General features: G+C 34.1%; 3 protein-coding genes and 4 non-coding genes across 8 annotated transcripts; all 7 read left to right on the forward strand.

Annotated features, from left to right (window-relative positions):
• Positions 1–280: 280 nt before the first annotated feature.
• Positions 281–706, forward strand: LOC108455540 (protein MAINTENANCE OF MERISTEMS-like). The gene has a single exon (XM_017754086.1). The coding sequence runs from the start codon at positions 281–283 to the stop codon at positions 704–706; it is 426 nt and encodes a 141-aa protein (XP_017609575.1).
• Positions 707–10,960: 10,254 nt separating this feature from the next.
• LOC108454937 (60S ribosomal protein L7-2-like) lies at positions 10,961–13,661 on the forward strand. The gene is made up of 5 exons (XM_017753577.2): positions 10,961–12,182; positions 12,275–12,372; positions 12,455–12,512; positions 12,908–12,987; positions 13,079–13,661. Exons 1-5 carry the CDS (start codon positions 12,153–12,155, stop codon positions 13,314–13,316), a joined length of 504 nt encoding a protein of 167 aa, XP_017609066.1. The 5' UTR covers positions 10,961–12,152; the 3' UTR covers positions 13,317–13,661.
• Positions 11,033–11,104, forward strand: TRNAW-CCA (transfer RNA tryptophan (anticodon CCA)). Its single transcript has one exon. It is a non-coding gene; the product is annotated as a tRNA-Trp (tRNA).
• On the forward strand, positions 11,428–11,501 carry TRNAW-CCA (transfer RNA tryptophan (anticodon CCA)). The gene has a single exon. It is a non-coding gene; the product is annotated as a tRNA-Trp (tRNA).
• TRNAW-CCA (transfer RNA tryptophan (anticodon CCA)) lies at positions 11,812–11,883 on the forward strand. The gene has a single exon. It is a non-coding gene; the product is annotated as a tRNA-Trp (tRNA).
• Positions 13,662–14,449: 788 nt separating the features above from the next.
• TRNAW-CCA (transfer RNA tryptophan (anticodon CCA)) lies at positions 14,450–14,521 on the forward strand. Its single transcript has one exon. It is a non-coding gene; the product is annotated as a tRNA-Trp (tRNA).
• An 84-nt stretch (positions 14,522–14,605) lies between these two features.
• On the forward strand, positions 14,606–16,646 carry LOC108454213 (60S ribosomal protein L7-4-like). Of its 2 annotated transcripts, none has more exons than XM_017752596.2 (7): positions 14,606–14,762; positions 15,034–15,212; positions 15,305–15,402; positions 15,482–15,539; positions 15,904–15,983; positions 16,076–16,178; positions 16,258–16,646. In XM_017752596.2, the coding sequence occupies exons 2-7, from the start codon at positions 15,036–15,038 to the stop codon at positions 16,471–16,473; spliced, it is 732 nt and encodes a 243-aa protein (XP_017608085.1). In that variant the 5' UTR covers positions 14,606–14,762; positions 15,034–15,035; the 3' UTR covers positions 16,474–16,646. The 2 variants fall into 2 exon arrangements, with proteins under 2 accessions (XP_017608085.1, XP_017608086.1); XM_017752597.2 differs by having other exon boundaries at positions 14,616–14,757.
• The last annotated feature ends 953 nt before the right edge of the window (positions 16,647–17,599 follow it).

Genomic DNA, 17,599 nt, shown 5'->3' on the forward strand with positions numbered 1-17,599 from the left:
AAATTCCTCTCAAAACTCTAGTTAATTTTTCAAAAAGCTCTAATTTTATTTTTCTAAATTTATTTTTAAAATAAAAAATTTGATCGTGTTAGCAATGGCGGATAATTAATTCGCTTCGATGATAAACACATATCCGTCGAACAAATGCAAATGGTAAGTGTTAAATTTAATATTTAAATATTATTTAAGATTTCTGTCATTTATGCAAATTTAAATAATTTTTATTTTATTATTTCTTATAAAAGTCGTAGATCAGATATTGCAATGCTGTATCCTTAACATGACTGGTCCTCCATCACCATTGATAGAGGATTACCTACGGGAAGCAGATTTTTGGCACGTGGCGATGATAGGCCGGGGGTGCAAGTTGGACCCGAAACTTATTAGTGCGTTGATAGAAAGGTGGAAACCCGAGACGCACACATTTCATCTTCCATGTGGAGAGTGCACTATCACTTTGGAAGACGTGCATTTGCAATTAGGATTGTCGGTGGACGGGGACACAGTCACTGGGTCCGTTCATTCAGCTGATTGGGGAGCGGTATGCTACGAGCTTTTGGGTGATATTCCGGATAATATTAACGGAGGTCGGATCGAGATGGGCTGGTTACAAGACACATTTCCGAAGCTGGAAGATGATTCTACCGAACTAGAAAAAATTCGATATGCTCGAACATACATTCTTCAGATAATTGGAGTTATCTGATGCCGGACTTGTCATGAAAACTTGTACATCTGAGATAGCTGCTGAAACTCGTTGATTTTAGAGCAGCTGGTGAATTTAGTTGGGGGTCTGCCGTGTTGGCAACACTGTACTGGGAGATGTGCGGGGCTACGCAACCGAATAAAGCGAAAATTGGAGGTTGCCTATCACTACTGCAATCATGGGCACGGTTTTGCTTTCTATTTTTACGTCCTCGAGTGGACCACCCATATATATTCCCACTCATAACGAGGTAAATTTTATATTAGATTTTACAATTATTACGTAGATTTAAAATATAATCGTATGCTAAAAATTTATTTAATTAGGTAGAACCATTCGGCAAGTTATGCTCGATTACCTACCTGTCTTGAAGATATACGGCTTCTATTAGAGCAACGGTCGAAAGCACAAGTAAGTATTAAAAATATATATATACATACATAATAAAATAGTGGATTCGTATTTAGTATTTAGTATTTAGTATTTAGTATTTTTTATTTAACTAATATTTCCATCATTTTTATATAGTTTCAATGAACACCATACGAGGATCCGGCAATTCGGGCAGTAATTCCAGATGAATACTTGCAAAATCTGAACGTTTGGCACGTGAAGGTCCCATTGGTCAACTTTGCTATTGTGGAGATGCACCAATTAGACAGAGTATTACAACAATTTAGATTCCGACAACCGATTTCTGTGGCACTTGAGGTGTTGGATGATCATCGCAAAATTGACTTACGGCAATTGCATACGGATTGGTCGAGATTCTGGTCACACTATATCCAAATATGGGAAGATCGGTATAATTATATACCTACTCGGGAATCGATCATCGTTCCAGAGTTGGCGTGCGTGCCAGAATACTTGTCATGGTTTAGGATCCATGGCAAGCCATATTTACTATCAAAAGAGGAGAGGCAGCGGTAATTGCGTGTCCAAAGGGAACGACGTGGCCCTTTAAATCCTAAAAGAAGGGACGACGACGCAGACCCATCAACAGCACCCACACAATCACCCGGCCCAGCAACAGGACCTACACAGTCACCGGGCCCAACAGTTCAACCGTCGACACCCACAGTACAGCCTCTTCAGATGATGCCAAGTACGTATCCTAGCCCTTTTATGTATCCTAGCCCTTATATGTTTCCTTTTTCTTGTCCTATGGCAGGTTGGAATGCACAGCCCGGTTCATCTCCATTTTCGATTACTCCGAGTGGACCGCTGATCTATAGGCAGCCGTTGCACGAAGGATCACAGGAGGGGCCGTCTGGGAGCTCTTCTTTTTACCAATCCCCATCACCTTATGGGTTTCAAACACCTCCGCTATTAATGATGCAAACACCTCCACAGTCACTATTCTATCAAGGTGGGTCATCCTTCCAACACTTACAACCAGAATCCTCGCTGGAGCAAGCACAACCCCCGCCGGAAGCTGGACAAAGGAGGAATCCAACGCGTAACCGTCGACGACCTCTATGTGGCACTGAATCCGACCGGCACGGACATTAATTTTTATTTTAATATATTTATACAAACATTTTGAATCTTTTTATATTATTTCATGTAATTAGATAAAATGTTGTTTTAAATAAAGTAATTGTAATTTACTTTTATATTTTTAATAAAATGGAAATTATTTTAAATAAGGCAACATTTTGAATATTTTATATTATTTCATGTAATTAGATAAAAGGTTGTTTTAAATAAAGTAATTATAATTTACTTTTATATTTTTAATAAAATGGAAATTATTTTAAATAAGGCAACATTTTGAATATTTTTATACTATTTCATGTAATTAGATAAAAGGTTATTTTAAATAAAGTAATTTAATTTACTTTTATATTTTTAATAAAATGGAAATTATTTTAAATAAGGCAACATTTTAAATATTTTTATATTATTTCATGTAATTAGATAAAAGGTTGTTTTAAATAAAATAATTGTAATTTACTTTTATATTTTTAATAAAATGGAAATTATTTTAAATAAGGCAACATTTTGAATATTTTTGTCGAAACCATTTTTTTAAAAAACGGGGATCAACTTTGTTTTGAAAGTGAAAATTAAAACGGGAGTCGCCACCGATCTTTATTGGGCGTGATCGGATCACCCTTGTTTTAATAAAACATTTTAGTTTACTAAAACGATATTTTGGTCTACGAAATTTGAGAAAACGGGTTCGGGAGTCGGTTACGTATGAAGAAGGATTAGCACCCTCATAACGCCCAAAATTGGTACCTAATTGATTAATTAATATCTTAATATCGAAAATTGAAAAGCTTTAAAATAAATTTTGAAATACGATCCCTTTTTATGAATGTTTAGCTAACTTGAAGTGGATATTAAGATTCTCTTATTTCGAATGAGTAAAATATCACATCCAACACGTAGGACACGACATTTCCAACCTTCGATACCCAAAATCATCTCATGATTTCCAAATCTCATGCATTGAAATTTTAAAAAGGATATCTGTTTATTCGGTCAAGTGATAAATCAAAACCCAACACGTAGGGCATGATTTCTCAAAATTTTCAAACACGAAATATTGCCGTATTTGCAAAAAAACTTATCTCGAGGTAATAAGATGTCACATCCAGTGAGTTAGGACACAACACCTCAAATCTCAGAGAGTAAGCATTTTATTTAAAACTCGTATTATGATTTAAAAGAATATGCCGTTATTTAGGTTAAATGAGAAAAATCAATACCCAATAAGTTAGGACACGATTTTCTCGAATTTCCAAGAACGGAATATTGCCTTATTTTTTTTTTTCTATATTCAAATAAATATGTATGCAATGTTTAAAACCATGCATATCATTTGAGTTTCAGTGTAAAGAATGAACCTTTAACATGGCTCATGATGTGATTGGAATAATAATAGAATGATAACACGAATAAACAACATAACGACTTATCTATAATAATAAAACAACGAGTATGCCGGGGCAATTAGTAACTAAATCTAATATTAATTAAACCATGATATACATAAGAATAATAATGAAAGAAAGTGGAATATGCATAAAAATGAATATGAAAACATCAAAAGAAATAAATAAATAACAAAGAAGGGTTAAAATAATATAACAATGACAATAGTAAGATTTGGTGAAAACATGAGATTATAAACAATCATATTTAAGAAATATATGTAATAATGAACAAAAAGAAAAAAAATAGAAATTATATAAATAAATAAATCAAACAACTTAAAGTAATACAAAATTTAAGGATAAATAGGTGTACGTATAATATTACATTTAGAAATAAAAATAACAAACAAATAGTTAAAGTAATGTTGGATAATAATCTAGGTAGAGTATTAAAAGGAATAATAATAAAAATACTATGATAGTAATGATGACAATATTAATAATCAAATTGCAACAACAAAACAAACAAAGTGGCTCAAAATAAAATCAAAATCAAAATAGGAGGTGCATAATAATAAAAGATAAAATATAACATGAAGATATAAGAAATACATATATGTGATAATAATAATAATAATAATAATACGCATAATAGAAATCACAAATAATCTAGACTTTAAAATATACGTGTATATATATACATATATATAAAAGTACTTAAATGGAATATTATACAAAATGTTAGGATTGGTGGGTGGAGTGTAGTGGTTGGTGGGTTGAGTAGTCTCCCCAAATGTGCTTGCATATGTTATTGATGTTGCATGTATTTTGAAATGGGCCTATGGGCCATCTTCATTATCTGAATAAGAGGCTAAGGCCCAGTTTATTATAATCTGAAAAGGGCTCGGTCCAGTACCCTTTATTACTGAATGGGCTTAGGCCCAATAGGCTTGAGTGACTTGGGCTTTGAATATGTTTTCCTTACACACTGAGTTTCCCCAAACTCACCCCTTTTATTTTCATCCACACAGGAAATCCCCAACCATAGTGGGCTTGGAGCTGTGAGAGAATTCGGAGTGGCCACCCGTTCTGAAAGTTTGGTTTTCTTCTGGTGAACTGGACATCCTATTATTTACGTTGAGGTTTGGGTTTTTAAATGTAATAAGGTCGCTTAATTATTTTTGATGGTTTTAATATGTATTACTAAGATAGGTATTACTTATTTTAACTGTTGAAATTGGATAGCTTTAGGGCGCATTTTCAAAAAAAAAAAAACAACAATTGATTTCAAAATAACACGACAACAAGTAGAGCTTCCGCAATGAAAGTATTTTCCAAAATTAATCACTTTCTTAAAAATGACTTAATCAAATTGGTTTCCTAGAAATATACATGACGTTAAGGTGTGACAATGGCGGTGTGCATGTCTAGGATTGGATCTGAAGGGAGCTTGGTACTTAAGTAGTCCGATAGACTCACCTCCTCTTTTCCGGTTTCCTACTTGATGCACAGCTTCCATTCACTTTAACCTATAATGAAATTATCTTTTAAAACCCTAAGTAGGTTTTTCTGGATCAACAATATAAAATGTTTTGAACGTTTCGATGTGGCATGTCGGATCCGGCCATAATGTCTGGGCCGGGTTTGGGGTGCTACAGCAATAGCCGATGGGTATATCTACCGTACATAAAGGTACCGTCAATTTGTACCAATGGCTTACAATATGCAAATGTGTCTCGGCATTGCTTAAAGCTCTAGAAGAGACACTTAAATACTTGGCATCCACGGAGCAATCAGTCGTTGTAGTATGCAGGTTTTGTTTGAAGGTCTGTTATGCAACCTGGGACGTATCTCTCTAGCACTTGACACCACTACCATATTTCATTATATGAAGCGTCTCACCCACTATGCATCTTCTCCAAAGCCTTCTGCTTAGCTATCCAAGCCTTGCGGTAAGATGGCGTGTACCCCATTTGGTTACGAATATTGACAATTAAGACTGGCACTGAAGTCCTAGGATCTGCCTTCACCGTGGGTAGTATTAAGCTAGCTAACATAGCTGAATCCATCTTGGGATGATCTTGTGAAATACCTGTCAACGAAGTACGTTAAATAATGTAACATTACATAATAACAGTATTATTCAAAAACCTTAAATATTGTACCTGCAGCACATGTATGTGGACCTTTATACTTTTTTGTTTCCCACAACCCTGTCCTTTTCCTCAATGAGGCGTAGATTTTCCATGAACAACTTCCGTCTTGCACTGCACACTTCACCTCAAACTTATCAGATTTAGATTTAACCACGTAGTAGTTAACAACGTTATTGATGCTATGTTGTTTCAATGCACTAAGAAAACTATCCTTATTGGAAAACTCCTTACCAACTTCAAATTCACTCGAATCCAATAACGAACTTGTATGATCACGCGTTCTGTGTGGTAGATCTAGAAACTCCAATGCATCATCTGCAGATAGATCAACATTATGCATGTAGGCTGGAGGCGAGTATGCCCTGAATTGTGGATCTTCTTCTTCATCTGAACCCCCTTCAATATCTTCAGGTTCAGTTGGAATAGGCTCCGATTCAGAAAATAATCCAACTTCTGTACCATCGCAGCTAGGCTCTCAAGGTGGATCCACATCGGACTCATCATCTAACCCACCATCATCTGCGACGTATGAGGTCCCCTCACCGGTGGACGTCATGGGGAGTACATCATCCCTTATTCTGGGCGTTTCATAACGTCCCCAATTGGATGTAGATTGCCAAGCACTATAAGTTGATGTCGTTCCCCAGTACGTATTTCCAGCATCAAACATCGACCCACCTAGGTGCATGTCCCATCCACTAATAGAGTGTCGTACAGGGGTTGTGCATTCCATACCGCTACAAAAACTGGCGGTTCCGTGTTATGTAACCCACTAACGGAGTATCGGGCAGGGGTCGTGTATTCCTCTCGAACAGCAGCCGCAAATGTATCATTTGGCGATGCAAATTGTGCATATAACTCAATATATGGTGCTCCACTAGCAAGATGAGTCTGTACCATTGCCTCCAAGCTACGAGCACCTTTGATGTCGAACGAGTCATATGTTACTGGATCAATAGAAGCACAAAATCAATACCTAATAGATAACACTTTCATTGGTTTCGTTCTGAATATTATACGCCTAATCCTTTTACGAAGTTCTGTCAAATCAATGTTCTGGTTAAAAACCAGTCGTATTGTATTCTCCGAAAAAAAACAACACCGTTCTTGGTGTGACGAACCTCACCATCATAGTAAATAATAGCACTAATGCGTTCACTCGTATTTAATTTTTATCCTTCATAGCCTCTCTATTTTTTTTTTTTGCTGTAGGTTATGCAACCTGAGAACAAAATTTGGCTCATTTATAGCCCAAGTTATTTCAGAAACCACTGTAGCAAAAGAGCGTCCACGTGGAAGTTTCTTTCAGTACTTTTACTGAAAATGCATCTTGCTTGAAGCGTTTTTGACACTATTTATGCAGACGCGTCTTCTTAAAATTATTTTTTCAGAGACCACTGTAGCAAAATAGCATCCACGTGGGAGCTTCTTCCAGTAATATTGCTGAAAATGCATCATGCTTGAAGCGTTTTTACCACTATTTGCGCAGACACGTATTCTCAAAATTATTTTTTCGGAGACTACTGTAGCAAAAGAGCGTCCACGTGGAAGCTTCTTTCAGTACTTTTGCTGACAATGCATCTTGCTTGAAGCGTTTTTGACACTATTTGCGCAGACACGTCTTTTCAAATTTATTTTTTCAGATACTACTATAGCAAAAGAGCGTCCACGTAGAAGCTTTTTTAGATTAACAAATAATTTAATTAAGTTACCTTAAACCCCAAACTCTAATTTATTTGATTTTTTTCTTAAATACCCTAAAACCCTAAACCCTAAAATCTTAATCTATTTTTTTTTAAATTTATAATTAATTTACTCAAGTAACCCTAAATCCTAATTTATTTGATTTTTTCCTTAAAACCATAAACACTAAACCATAATCTAATTTTTAAAATTAGTAATTAATTTAATTAACAAACACTAAACCCTAATTTATTTAATTTATTCCTTAAAACCCTAAGATTTAAAAACCCCAAATTTCCAAAACCCTAACACAGAAAACCCTAATAAAAATATGGGAAAAACGCTTCCTCAAGGAAGCACTTTGCCTACGTGGACAGAAAGCATGCCCTCAAGGAAGCGTTTTCTGTCCACGTAGGCAAAGCGCTTGAGGAAGCATTTTCTTGCTTTTTCCCCTGACAACGCGCTGACGTGGACGCGTTTTGTAAAAACTGGCCCATTCTGGTAAATAATTTCTGACCTGGCCCATTTCGGTAAATTTAAAAAAAATGGGCTTTTATTGGTAATTTGCCCTTTTTATTCCCTATCTTTCAATTTTTAAAATTTTAGTTATCGTCAAACAATAATCATTAAATTTATTAAGTTTTCTTATTTTTAAAATTTAGTGCCACAAATATATTGACATATAAGTAATATCGTGTCAACTTATTATTTTTACATATTACTCCTTAAAAATCTTGTTAATTGGTTAACAACTATCAATTCTATCAAGACTAGAATTTAAAAATTTGAAAAGTATCAAGACTTATAATGATTCAATTAGAGAATATACACTAAATATAGAATTATACATATATAACAATACTAATAATTGAATTTAACCAAACAGATTTAATTGTTATTATTTATATTAGAATTAAAATTTCAAATTTTGAAAAGTAGATAAACTAAAATTTACCAATTTGAAAGATAAATGAACTCAAATTGATTAAATTATTATAGTGTTTCTGAACAAGTTCTGGATAACAAGCTTAAAGGTTTTCTTATTGATGATATCAATATTGATGCTAGTGACGATATTAATCGTGACAATGATACGGAGTTGGGGCTTCTAACTATGATGAATGCGTTAACTATGGATATAATGTCAGAAATATACCGATTTTACATCACCCTTCAATTCGAACTAGTAAAAGCAATGTCTCCTTACATAATATGAATTCCAAACATTCATAATATGGATGTAAATGAGGTGAATTGCTTATCCCTCAGTCTATTAGTAAACTATCTCTCAAAAATTTGTAACATATGTTCCATTATAAATATTCTTATTATTGCTTCGACTCATATTCCCCCAAAAATGGATCCCACTCTAATAGCTCCGAAGTACAAACATTAATAGTAGAATTTAATTTCACCTCTAATTTGAGTAATTGTTATTTTAAACATCAATAAAAAAATTTCACAAGCTAAATTAATTTATTATTTGTGAGAGACTCAATCTTATTCAAGGTCTGAAATACTTAGGGCATTATTTAATTTTATTTTGTTTTATGACAATAAAAATAGATTGAGGAAGTCAACATCCCAATAAATTTATTGTTAAAATGAAGTTTTGATTTACAGTAATTCTTGAATAATATTTAAACGTGGTGGCTTAATGATTAATAGTGTTTATTACCTCATGTGTGATTTGAGTTTAAATTGTGTTAGTCATATTGATTTTTAAACTTTATCCTATTATTATAATTCACCAAAAATATATTCTTATTTTTACAATAATTTAATCACTAATCATTAAAATGAACTGTTTGTATTTAACTTATATGTTTCAACCAAAGAATTTCCACGTTATGAGTGCATTTTTTTTTGGAAGAGTGATCATTGTCTTTGATAATAATTAATTTTCTTGTGAATATAATATTTTATTGGGGATTATTTCCTTCAGTCATGAGAATATGATTCATGTAACTAATGGTAGGAAAGTAAATTTTCGGTGGTTAAAATTTTTCATTATATATAAATATATATTAAAATCTATAATAAAAATGACACCGTAAAATTTGATAATAATAATAATAATAATAATAATAATAATAATAATAATAATAATAATAGCAACACTTCAATAGGTTTAAAAATATTTTAAGATTATTTTAATAATTTAATTAACTAAATTAGTGTTGAATTCACTCGTAACACAAATTTAATCATGCACTTAAATAATAATAATAACAATAACAATATAAATATATATTAGAAATATATAATAAACAATGACACCATAAATTTTGAAATTAATAATAATAATAATAATAATAAGAATAGCAATACGTCAATAAGGTTTAAAAATATTTTAAGATTATTTTAATAATTTAATTAACTAAGTTGGTGTTGATTTACTCGTAACATAAATTTAATCATACAATTAAATAATAATAATAATAATAATAATATAGATACTAACAATGTGGGTAGAAACTTTCGTGTAATAATATCAAAATGTAAAAAAAATCTTAATGGAGTATTGATTGGAATGATAAAGTTAATGTTTTATGCATATTGATGACATGTATTCACTTCAAATACTATTATATACAATTATTTATTAGTTTTATTTAAAATGTAAAAAGAATAAAAGTACTTTTTATAAGAATGCAACTTCTTTTAAATATGTAAAGTAATTTAATAAATTATTTAATAAAGTTGGTGTTCGATTGACTTATGACACAAACTCAATTAACTCAATTAGAGAGTAAATATTAGTATAGATTTTCACTATAAAATCTTAAAAATTATTTAATGTTAAATTTAGTTTAAAAATATCAAATTAAATTTTAAATTACATTCTATCTTAAATACATACTAAATATTTTAAATTCAATCATACATTAATATGGAGATTAATTTATTTAAAACAAATAGATTTTAAAATAAATAGATTAATTTACATTTTAATATTAAACTAAATTTTGTTAAATATCCTTCAAACTGTATAAGTTTTTTTTTTGTGTAATTTATTTTATAGGAGTAGTTTTGAATTTTACAATTATATTTCCAATAAAATGTACAATAAACCAAATATATCAATGTAATTTTCTTATAAATTTTAACGAATATTTTATTATGCATATCAAATGCTATAATGTTACATTCTTAATAATATTCTCAAGAATCACATTATATTGAAACATTGACATGGACGTACAAAATATTATATATTTTATATGTAAAATGTAAATTATATCTGACTCAATCTAAATTTAATTATGACTTAAAAATTATGTCAAGTATAAGTTTTGTTCAGAATTATTTTAATTTATATTATGTTGGCCTTGTTTTTTTGAGTTGCTTCATGTCCGTTTTACGGTCCATGTTCACGGTTTATGACTGTCTCTTCCAACAATGTCATCTCCAAAGTTAAAGCCTAAGCCTCCCATTAATAGTTCAGTGTATCTTACCATTAATTAAATTTAATTGTTACTATATTATCAGTAATAGTTCATCTATAATTTATGTTAAATTTACCTAGTTCTCTATCATCAAAACAATTTTATTTACAAGAAAAGACCAATTAAATTTAACGATTAGGAATGACACCGATCGGATCCGTGGCGCAATGGTAGCGCGTCTGACTCCAGATCAGAAGGTTGCGTGTTCGATTCACGTCGGGTTCAAAATCCTGAAACAATCGGATCCTTCTTTTTTTTTTTTGCCATCTTCGGATATGGCCGATCTCGGCTAAACTCGACCCGAGTCGTTCCTGAAAGAATAAGGGAATCCTTGCCTGCCGACCGTTGATTAGAAGTGGGTTAAGACTGTGATTCCTGATTTACTGTTGAAGAAGATTAAGAGGAATGAAGAATGGGAGCTTGCTAAAAAGCAGGAACTGGAAGCTGCAGAGAGGAAGAAAGTCGAGAACCGCAAAGCTCATTTACTGAAGAGCTATGCAGTATGCAAAAGAGTCTGAGAGTCAGGTATATTTGAGAGTAAAAGCTATGGATCCGTGGCGCAATGGTAGCGCGTCTGACTCCAGATCAGAAGGTTGCGCGTGTTCGATTCACGTCGGGTTCAAAATCTTGGAACAGTCGGATCTTTTTTTGGCATCTTCGTACATGGCCGATCTGGGCTAAACTCGACCCGAATCGTTCCTGAAAGAATAAGGGAATCCCTGCCTGCCGTCCGTCGATTAAAGGTGGGTGAGGAAGTTAAGACTGTGATTCCTGATTCACTGTTGAAGAAGAATAAGAGGAATGAAGAATGGGAGCCTGCTAAAAAGCAGGAACTCGAAGCTGCAAAGAGGAAGAATGTCGAGAAACGCAAGCTAGCTATGCAGTATGCAAAAGACTATGAGGCTCAGGTATATGTGATGGTGAAACCTAATGGATCCGTGGCGCAATGGTAGCGCTTCTGACTCCAGATCAGAAGGTTGTGTGTTAGATTCACGTCGGGTTCAAAATCCTGAAACAGTCGGATCTATTTTTTTTCCCTCTTCGGATATGGCCGATCTGAGCTAAACTCGACCCGAGTCGTTCCTGAATGAATAAGGGAATCCCTGCCTGCCGTCCGTTGATTAGAGGTGGGTGAGGAAGTTAAGACTGTGATTCCTGATTCACCGTTGAAGAAGAATAAGAGGAATGAAGAAGGGAGCTTGCTAAAAAGCAGGAACTCGAAGCTGCAAAGAGGAAGAAAGTCTAGAACCGCAAGCCCATTTACTCAAGAGCTATGCAGCATGCAAAAGAGTATGAGGCTCAGGTATATTTGCTGGTCTTCTGGATTTATGTTACTTAGTTTTTGATAAATCTTGAAAGCTTATCACTTATGTTGTCTGTGACCGGTGATGTTAGGAAAAAGAGCTGATTCAGTTGAAGCGGGAGGAAAAGTTGAAAGGAGGGTTCTATGTGAATCCTGAATCTAAGCTTTTGTTTATCATTCGAGTCCGTGGGTATGCTTGATTATTGTGACATCACAGTGGCATGTGAATATAAATTCTAAATGGTAATATGGTGTGAATGATTGTTTTTCAGTATCAATGCCATGCGCCCAAGGACAAGAAAGATCTTGCAGCTCTTGCGTTTAAGACAGGTAGCTTATTGCATCATTTTTTTTCCAAAACTAAGTGAATTATAGGTTATGACTTACGAGAATCCATTTCCCATTTCACCTTACGTTTGGCTGTGCTAGTCTTTAAGACTTTCTGTCCAATTAAAATTATTGTTTAAATTGTTTATTTATACTGTGAAGTTGTTGAAACATCAGAGTATTTGATTTCAGTAGTATGCTCAAAAATTAAAAGTTAATGTTTTAGCTTCTTAGTGAGTATCATCTTATTGTTAAATGTGCATGTTTTTGTATGATGCTGCTTCGACCTGGTAAAACTGGGGTGAATGGAAGTTGTTATATCCAGAACATTTTTATAGTTCTTATAAATAAACAAAATCTAAAGCTAAATTGATGCGTTTGCATCTTATTCAATGCAGATTTTCAATGGCGCTTTCCTTAAAGTGAATAAGGCAACAATGAACATGCTTCACCTTGTTGAACCTCATGTGACTTATGGGTATCTTTTACCTTTCTGGCTTCCTGGAATTTTTTTTTCACCAGTTCAATATAGTTGCCATGGCTTATTTCTTCTTAATGTATGCATCTAGATACCCTAACCCCAAGATTGTTCGGGAACTGATTTACAAAAGAAGTTATGGGAAGTTGAATAAGCAGAGAGTTGCTTTGACCGACGATGCAATCATTGAACAGGTCTGTATCATTTTTCATTTACGGTTTCATGCTGGTGACGAGCATTTAATAAGCATGCCTGTCGCTTTTACTGGTGAGAGGCTTTGGGTAAATTCGGCATCATCTGTGTGGAAGACCTTATCCATGAGATCATGACTGTGGGACCTCATTTCAAGGCACCATTGGGTGGTTTGAAGAAGAAGAGAAGGCCATTATGTCGAAGGAGGAGATGCCTGCAACCGTGAGAATTACATCAATGAAGTGGTTAGGAGAATGAATTAATAAACTTGGCCTTATTAGGAGGTATTTTGGGTTTTATTTGGAGGGGTCTTTAATTTCATTTAGAAATTAGAAACAGTATTAGTAAAAGCATCAAATCTGCATGGCATTACCATTACTCTACAATGTGCTTGAGCTTGAGCTTCAATACAAATGATGAGGTTTAACTCAAACACAAAAATTGATAAACGAGCTTAAAAGTAAATATTTGATTTAGCTCAAGCTTTTCAGTATTTATGCTTGGCTCGGCACAATTAACACCCCTAATTTGCCAAGAAATTTTATTAGCAAGAGGCCCGAGTTGCATTTTACGTCTTTTAAACTGCACTTGCTGCTTCTGTCATAGACCACCAGCGAGAGTTACCAGAGCATGTGTTTGTGGAGCTAAGTCCGATACAATAGCAGAGCTCAAGTCTCGGCATTTGAATAATAACGTTTCTTTTTGAAACTGGAATTCCTAATCCGCATGTTGCCAGACCTAAGAACATGAGAAAAATAAAGTGAAATAAAACTTGTTTGAAATCTCATTCACCATATATTTCCGAGGCTGGACATGGACATGAGCTGTTCACTGCCTATTAGGAAGCGGATGAGGAGTAACGAATCGGATTCAACTTCGATGCTAGCCAGCTACAGCTCTACTAATAATTCCAGACCACAAATGATAGATAGCCAAAAGGCTTCCATATTATGAGACCCAAGTCTCGTACAAAACCCATAATATTTACTATTTTCTTGGCTCTTGCTTTGCTTCGACGTTGAACTTTAAACAACCCTCTCCTAGTTTGCTCTATTTGCTAAGATTGGAGAATTATCAAAGCTCTGCGCACACAATAGTTTGCCCTATCTACTTGGTCTCTGAAGCTAAGCCCCAATCTAACTTACAGGACAAACTAAAATTATTTATTATTCAACCGTTCCAATATTCTTATAGAATATGTATTTTTTTTCCCAGAGTGATCTATAAATATTTATAACTAATAGTCTTAATGGACACGGTAATACCACCTGGATCCGTGGCGCAATGGTAGCGCGTCTGACTCCAGATCAGAAGGTTGCGTGTTCGATTCACGTCGGGTTCAAAACCCCGAAAAATTTCGGATCACTTTTTCCTTTTTTGCCTTTTCGGATATGGGCCCATCTGGGCTAAGCCCGATCTGAGTTGTTCCTTAAAAGGGGGAAACAGGATCCCAGCCATCCATGGAATCATCAAAAACCTAACAAAACCCTATTTAACATTTTCAAAGTCTCTTCTCGTTCCCCTTTTACTCTTTATTTTTGTACAAGCCCTTGATAACTCTCCAGCAGCCGCATCCAAGTAAGGTTAGAAATTTGTATTTCTTTGATTGTATTTTCTGTTTTGCTTTAATTTTATTAACTATACATTCGTACAGGCATTGATTTTGTTTTACTAAATTGCTTATTTTAAAAAAAAGGGGTCATCTTTTTTACTTAGATTGTGCAAGGTTTAGTCTGTAAAAAGTTTTACTAACTCTACATTAACACAAAAGAATGGATTGGGTTTTATTCTACGACTGTTAGATACCTGGAATTTGTTTCCTGATTGGTTTTGGTTGGATATAATTTTGATTAGAGATGGGTGAGGAAGCTAAGGCTGTGGTTCCCGAGTCACTATTGAAGAAGAATAAGAGGAATGAAGAATGGGAACTTGCTAAAAAGCAGGAGCTTGAAGTTGCAAAGAAGAAGAAAGTTGAGAACCGCAAGCTGATTTTCTCTAGAGCCAAGCAGTATGCAAAGGAGTATGAGGCTCAGGTAAATTCGCTGTTTCCTTTTTTCTTTTTGGATTTATGTTGTCTGTAGTCCTGAAAGTATCTGAATTGTGTTGTGTTGTCTGTAATCCTCAGGAAAAGGAGTTGATTCAATTGAAGCGCGAGGCCAAGTTAAAAGGAGGGTTTTATGTTGATCCGGAAGCTAAGCTTTTGTTCATCATTCGAATTCGAGGGTATGTGAATATTTTGACATTTCATTGGTTTATGAATGTAAATTCTAAACGGCAGCATTTTGTGAATGTATGTTTTCAGTATTAATGCCATGCACCCAAGGACAAGAAAGATCTTGCAGCTCTTGCGTCTGAGACAGGTAACTTGCCTTATCTTTCCAAAACTAAAACTCTGTGTTATGAGAATCAATTCTCCTATTTTTCCTGGATGTGTGCTGTGCATGAAGTTAATTTCCCTTTGAAAGCTAATCTGTGTTATGATATCTTGTTGAAATAACCCTAATCGTTTTATATGTTGGTATTAATGTGCTTTTGTTTGAGAAGTTTTGCCCAAATTGAAGGCAAGTGTGGGTTTGTTGAAACTTTGGGTATCATGGTAAAAGTGAGCCTTTCTAACACTGTAGGGAGACCGTCGTTAATTTAGTGGAAACTGTTTAATATTTTTGTGTAATAAATAAATGAAATCTGAATCTAAATTATGGTGCTTGCTTCAATGGAATGTAGATTTTCAATGGTGTTTTTCTTAAAGTGAACAAGGCAACAATGAACATGCTTCACCTTGTTGAACCTTATGTGACTTATGGGTATTTTTTTAAACTCTCCTGCTTCCTTGCATTCTCTTTTACTAGTTTTATGTACTTGCCATTGCTTATTTCTTAGTAATGTATGCATCTAGATACCCTAATCTCAAGAGTGTGAGGGAGTTGATTTACAAAAGAGGTTTTGGGAAGTTGAACAAGCAGAGAATTGCTCTTACCGACAATGCCATTGTTGAGCAGGTTTGTAACTTTTCATTTATGGTGGTTCATGTTGATGTCGGACATTTTGTAAGAACAATTGGTTTTGTACTTGTTGCAGGCTTTGGGCAAGTTTGGCATCATCTGTGTGGAAGATCTCATCCATGAGATCATGACTGTGGGGCCTCATTTTAAGGAGGCCAACAACTTTCTTTGGCCATTTAAGCTAAAGGCACCATTGGGAGGTCTGAAGAAGAAGAGAAACCACTATGTTGAAGGTGGAGATGCTGGCAACCGTGAAAATTACATCAACGAGCTAATTAGGAGAATGAACTAGACATTATATCTGTTAATTTAGCGGTTTGAGATTTTAGTTTATGTGCAAGGATCCTTGATCTATTTTGCAGGTTGAGAGAAGTTTTCATTAAAATTATGAAATTTGCAATTATCTACTATGCGACTGTAGTTCCTAAAAGTTTTGTGGTATTTAAAGATTTTATTTCTAATGCATTAGATAGTGTTTATTTGATTTTTGTCACCTTAAATACTTAAAATGTTAGCAGATTCATAAAAGTTGGGGCATTGTGAAGGTAAATGACTAGTCTTTTTGTCTGAAATTTATTGACTTTTTAATGATGAAATAGAAGATGGAGACCAACTGATATAAACCTGAAATCCCATATTCCTAGGTTTTTGTTGGAAGTTACGAAGTCAAAATAGTGTGGAATTGAAGTAAAAGACTATTTGTAGTACTTGTAATTTTGAAGTTGATAGACAATATCTTTGGATACCATAAGGATTAAAATGCATTTGGTTTCAAGTGGAAAGTATTATGGAAATTGAAACTTCCATGTAAAATTGTTAATGTTGTTGCGGAAAGAAGGCAATAATCTAGTGCCAGTCAGGAATGAACTAAAAGGAAACTAATTTGGGTTATTTGTTCTATCATGATGTAGAGACAATAAACCACCTTTTCAGAGCATGTTCCTTTTCGAAAGAGATATGATTTGGTACTTACTTGAGCAATAGGATTGACAGTAGTCAAAATTATATACGACAATGGTTCCAACAGTGTTTTGAGTTCCACGCGACGGAGGTAATGATTAGGGCAGGATCTATTTACCTAAATAGCATGAATGCTACTGTGAAAATGATGGCTGATACCAAATCGAAACAGAAGCCAATCCCTCACAATCTGTCTCATCAATCGCATCCAAAATATTAAATCGCGATGAATTGGCTCTTGCCTTATCTATAATTGTTTCATCTGATGTTACCGGTGTGCTTGCAGCCTTCCCCAGCAGCTGCTATTGACGCCCTGCAGCGACCATTCATGGGCCGTGCAACTCTTCCGCATCGTGATTATTGTTATCCCCCGTTGAAATATTTTCAGTCAGTTTATCCGTAGACCTATTGCCCTTATCAGCATCCTTATGTACATAAGACTCCTTTATATGACCAAA

This window comes from Gossypium arboreum, chromosome 9, assembly GCF_025698485.1.
Source record: "Gossypium arboreum isolate Shixiya-1 chromosome 9, ASM2569848v2, whole genome shotgun sequence".
Lineage (NCBI taxonomy): Eukaryota > Viridiplantae > Streptophyta > Magnoliopsida > Malvales > Malvaceae > Gossypium > Gossypium arboreum.

Coding starts and splice junctions, on each gene's coding strand:
- LOC108455540 (XM_017754086.1), top strand. CDS start 281: ATGACTGGTCCTCCATCACCATTGATAGAGGATTACCTACGGGAAGCA.
- LOC108454937 (XM_017753577.2), top strand. CDS start 12,153: ATGCAGCATGCAAAAGAGTATGAGGCTCAG. Junction 12,373..12,454: donor TTTATCATTCGAGTCCGTGG/GTATGCTTGATT, acceptor ATTGTTTTTCAG/TATCAATGCCATGCGCCCAA. Junction 12,988..13,078: donor GAACCTCATGTGACTTATGG/GTATCTTTTACC, acceptor GTATGCATCTAG/ATACCCTAACCCCAAGATTG.
- LOC108454213 (XM_017752596.2), top strand. CDS start 15,036: ATGGGTGAGGAAGCTAAGGCTGTGGTTCCCGAGTCACTATTGAAGAAG. Junction 15,403..15,481: donor TTCATCATTCGAATTCGAGG/GTATGTGAATAT, acceptor GTATGTTTTCAG/TATTAATGCCATGCACCCAA. Junction 15,984..16,075: donor GAACCTTATGTGACTTATGG/GTATTTTTTTAA, acceptor GTATGCATCTAG/ATACCCTAATCTCAAGAGTG.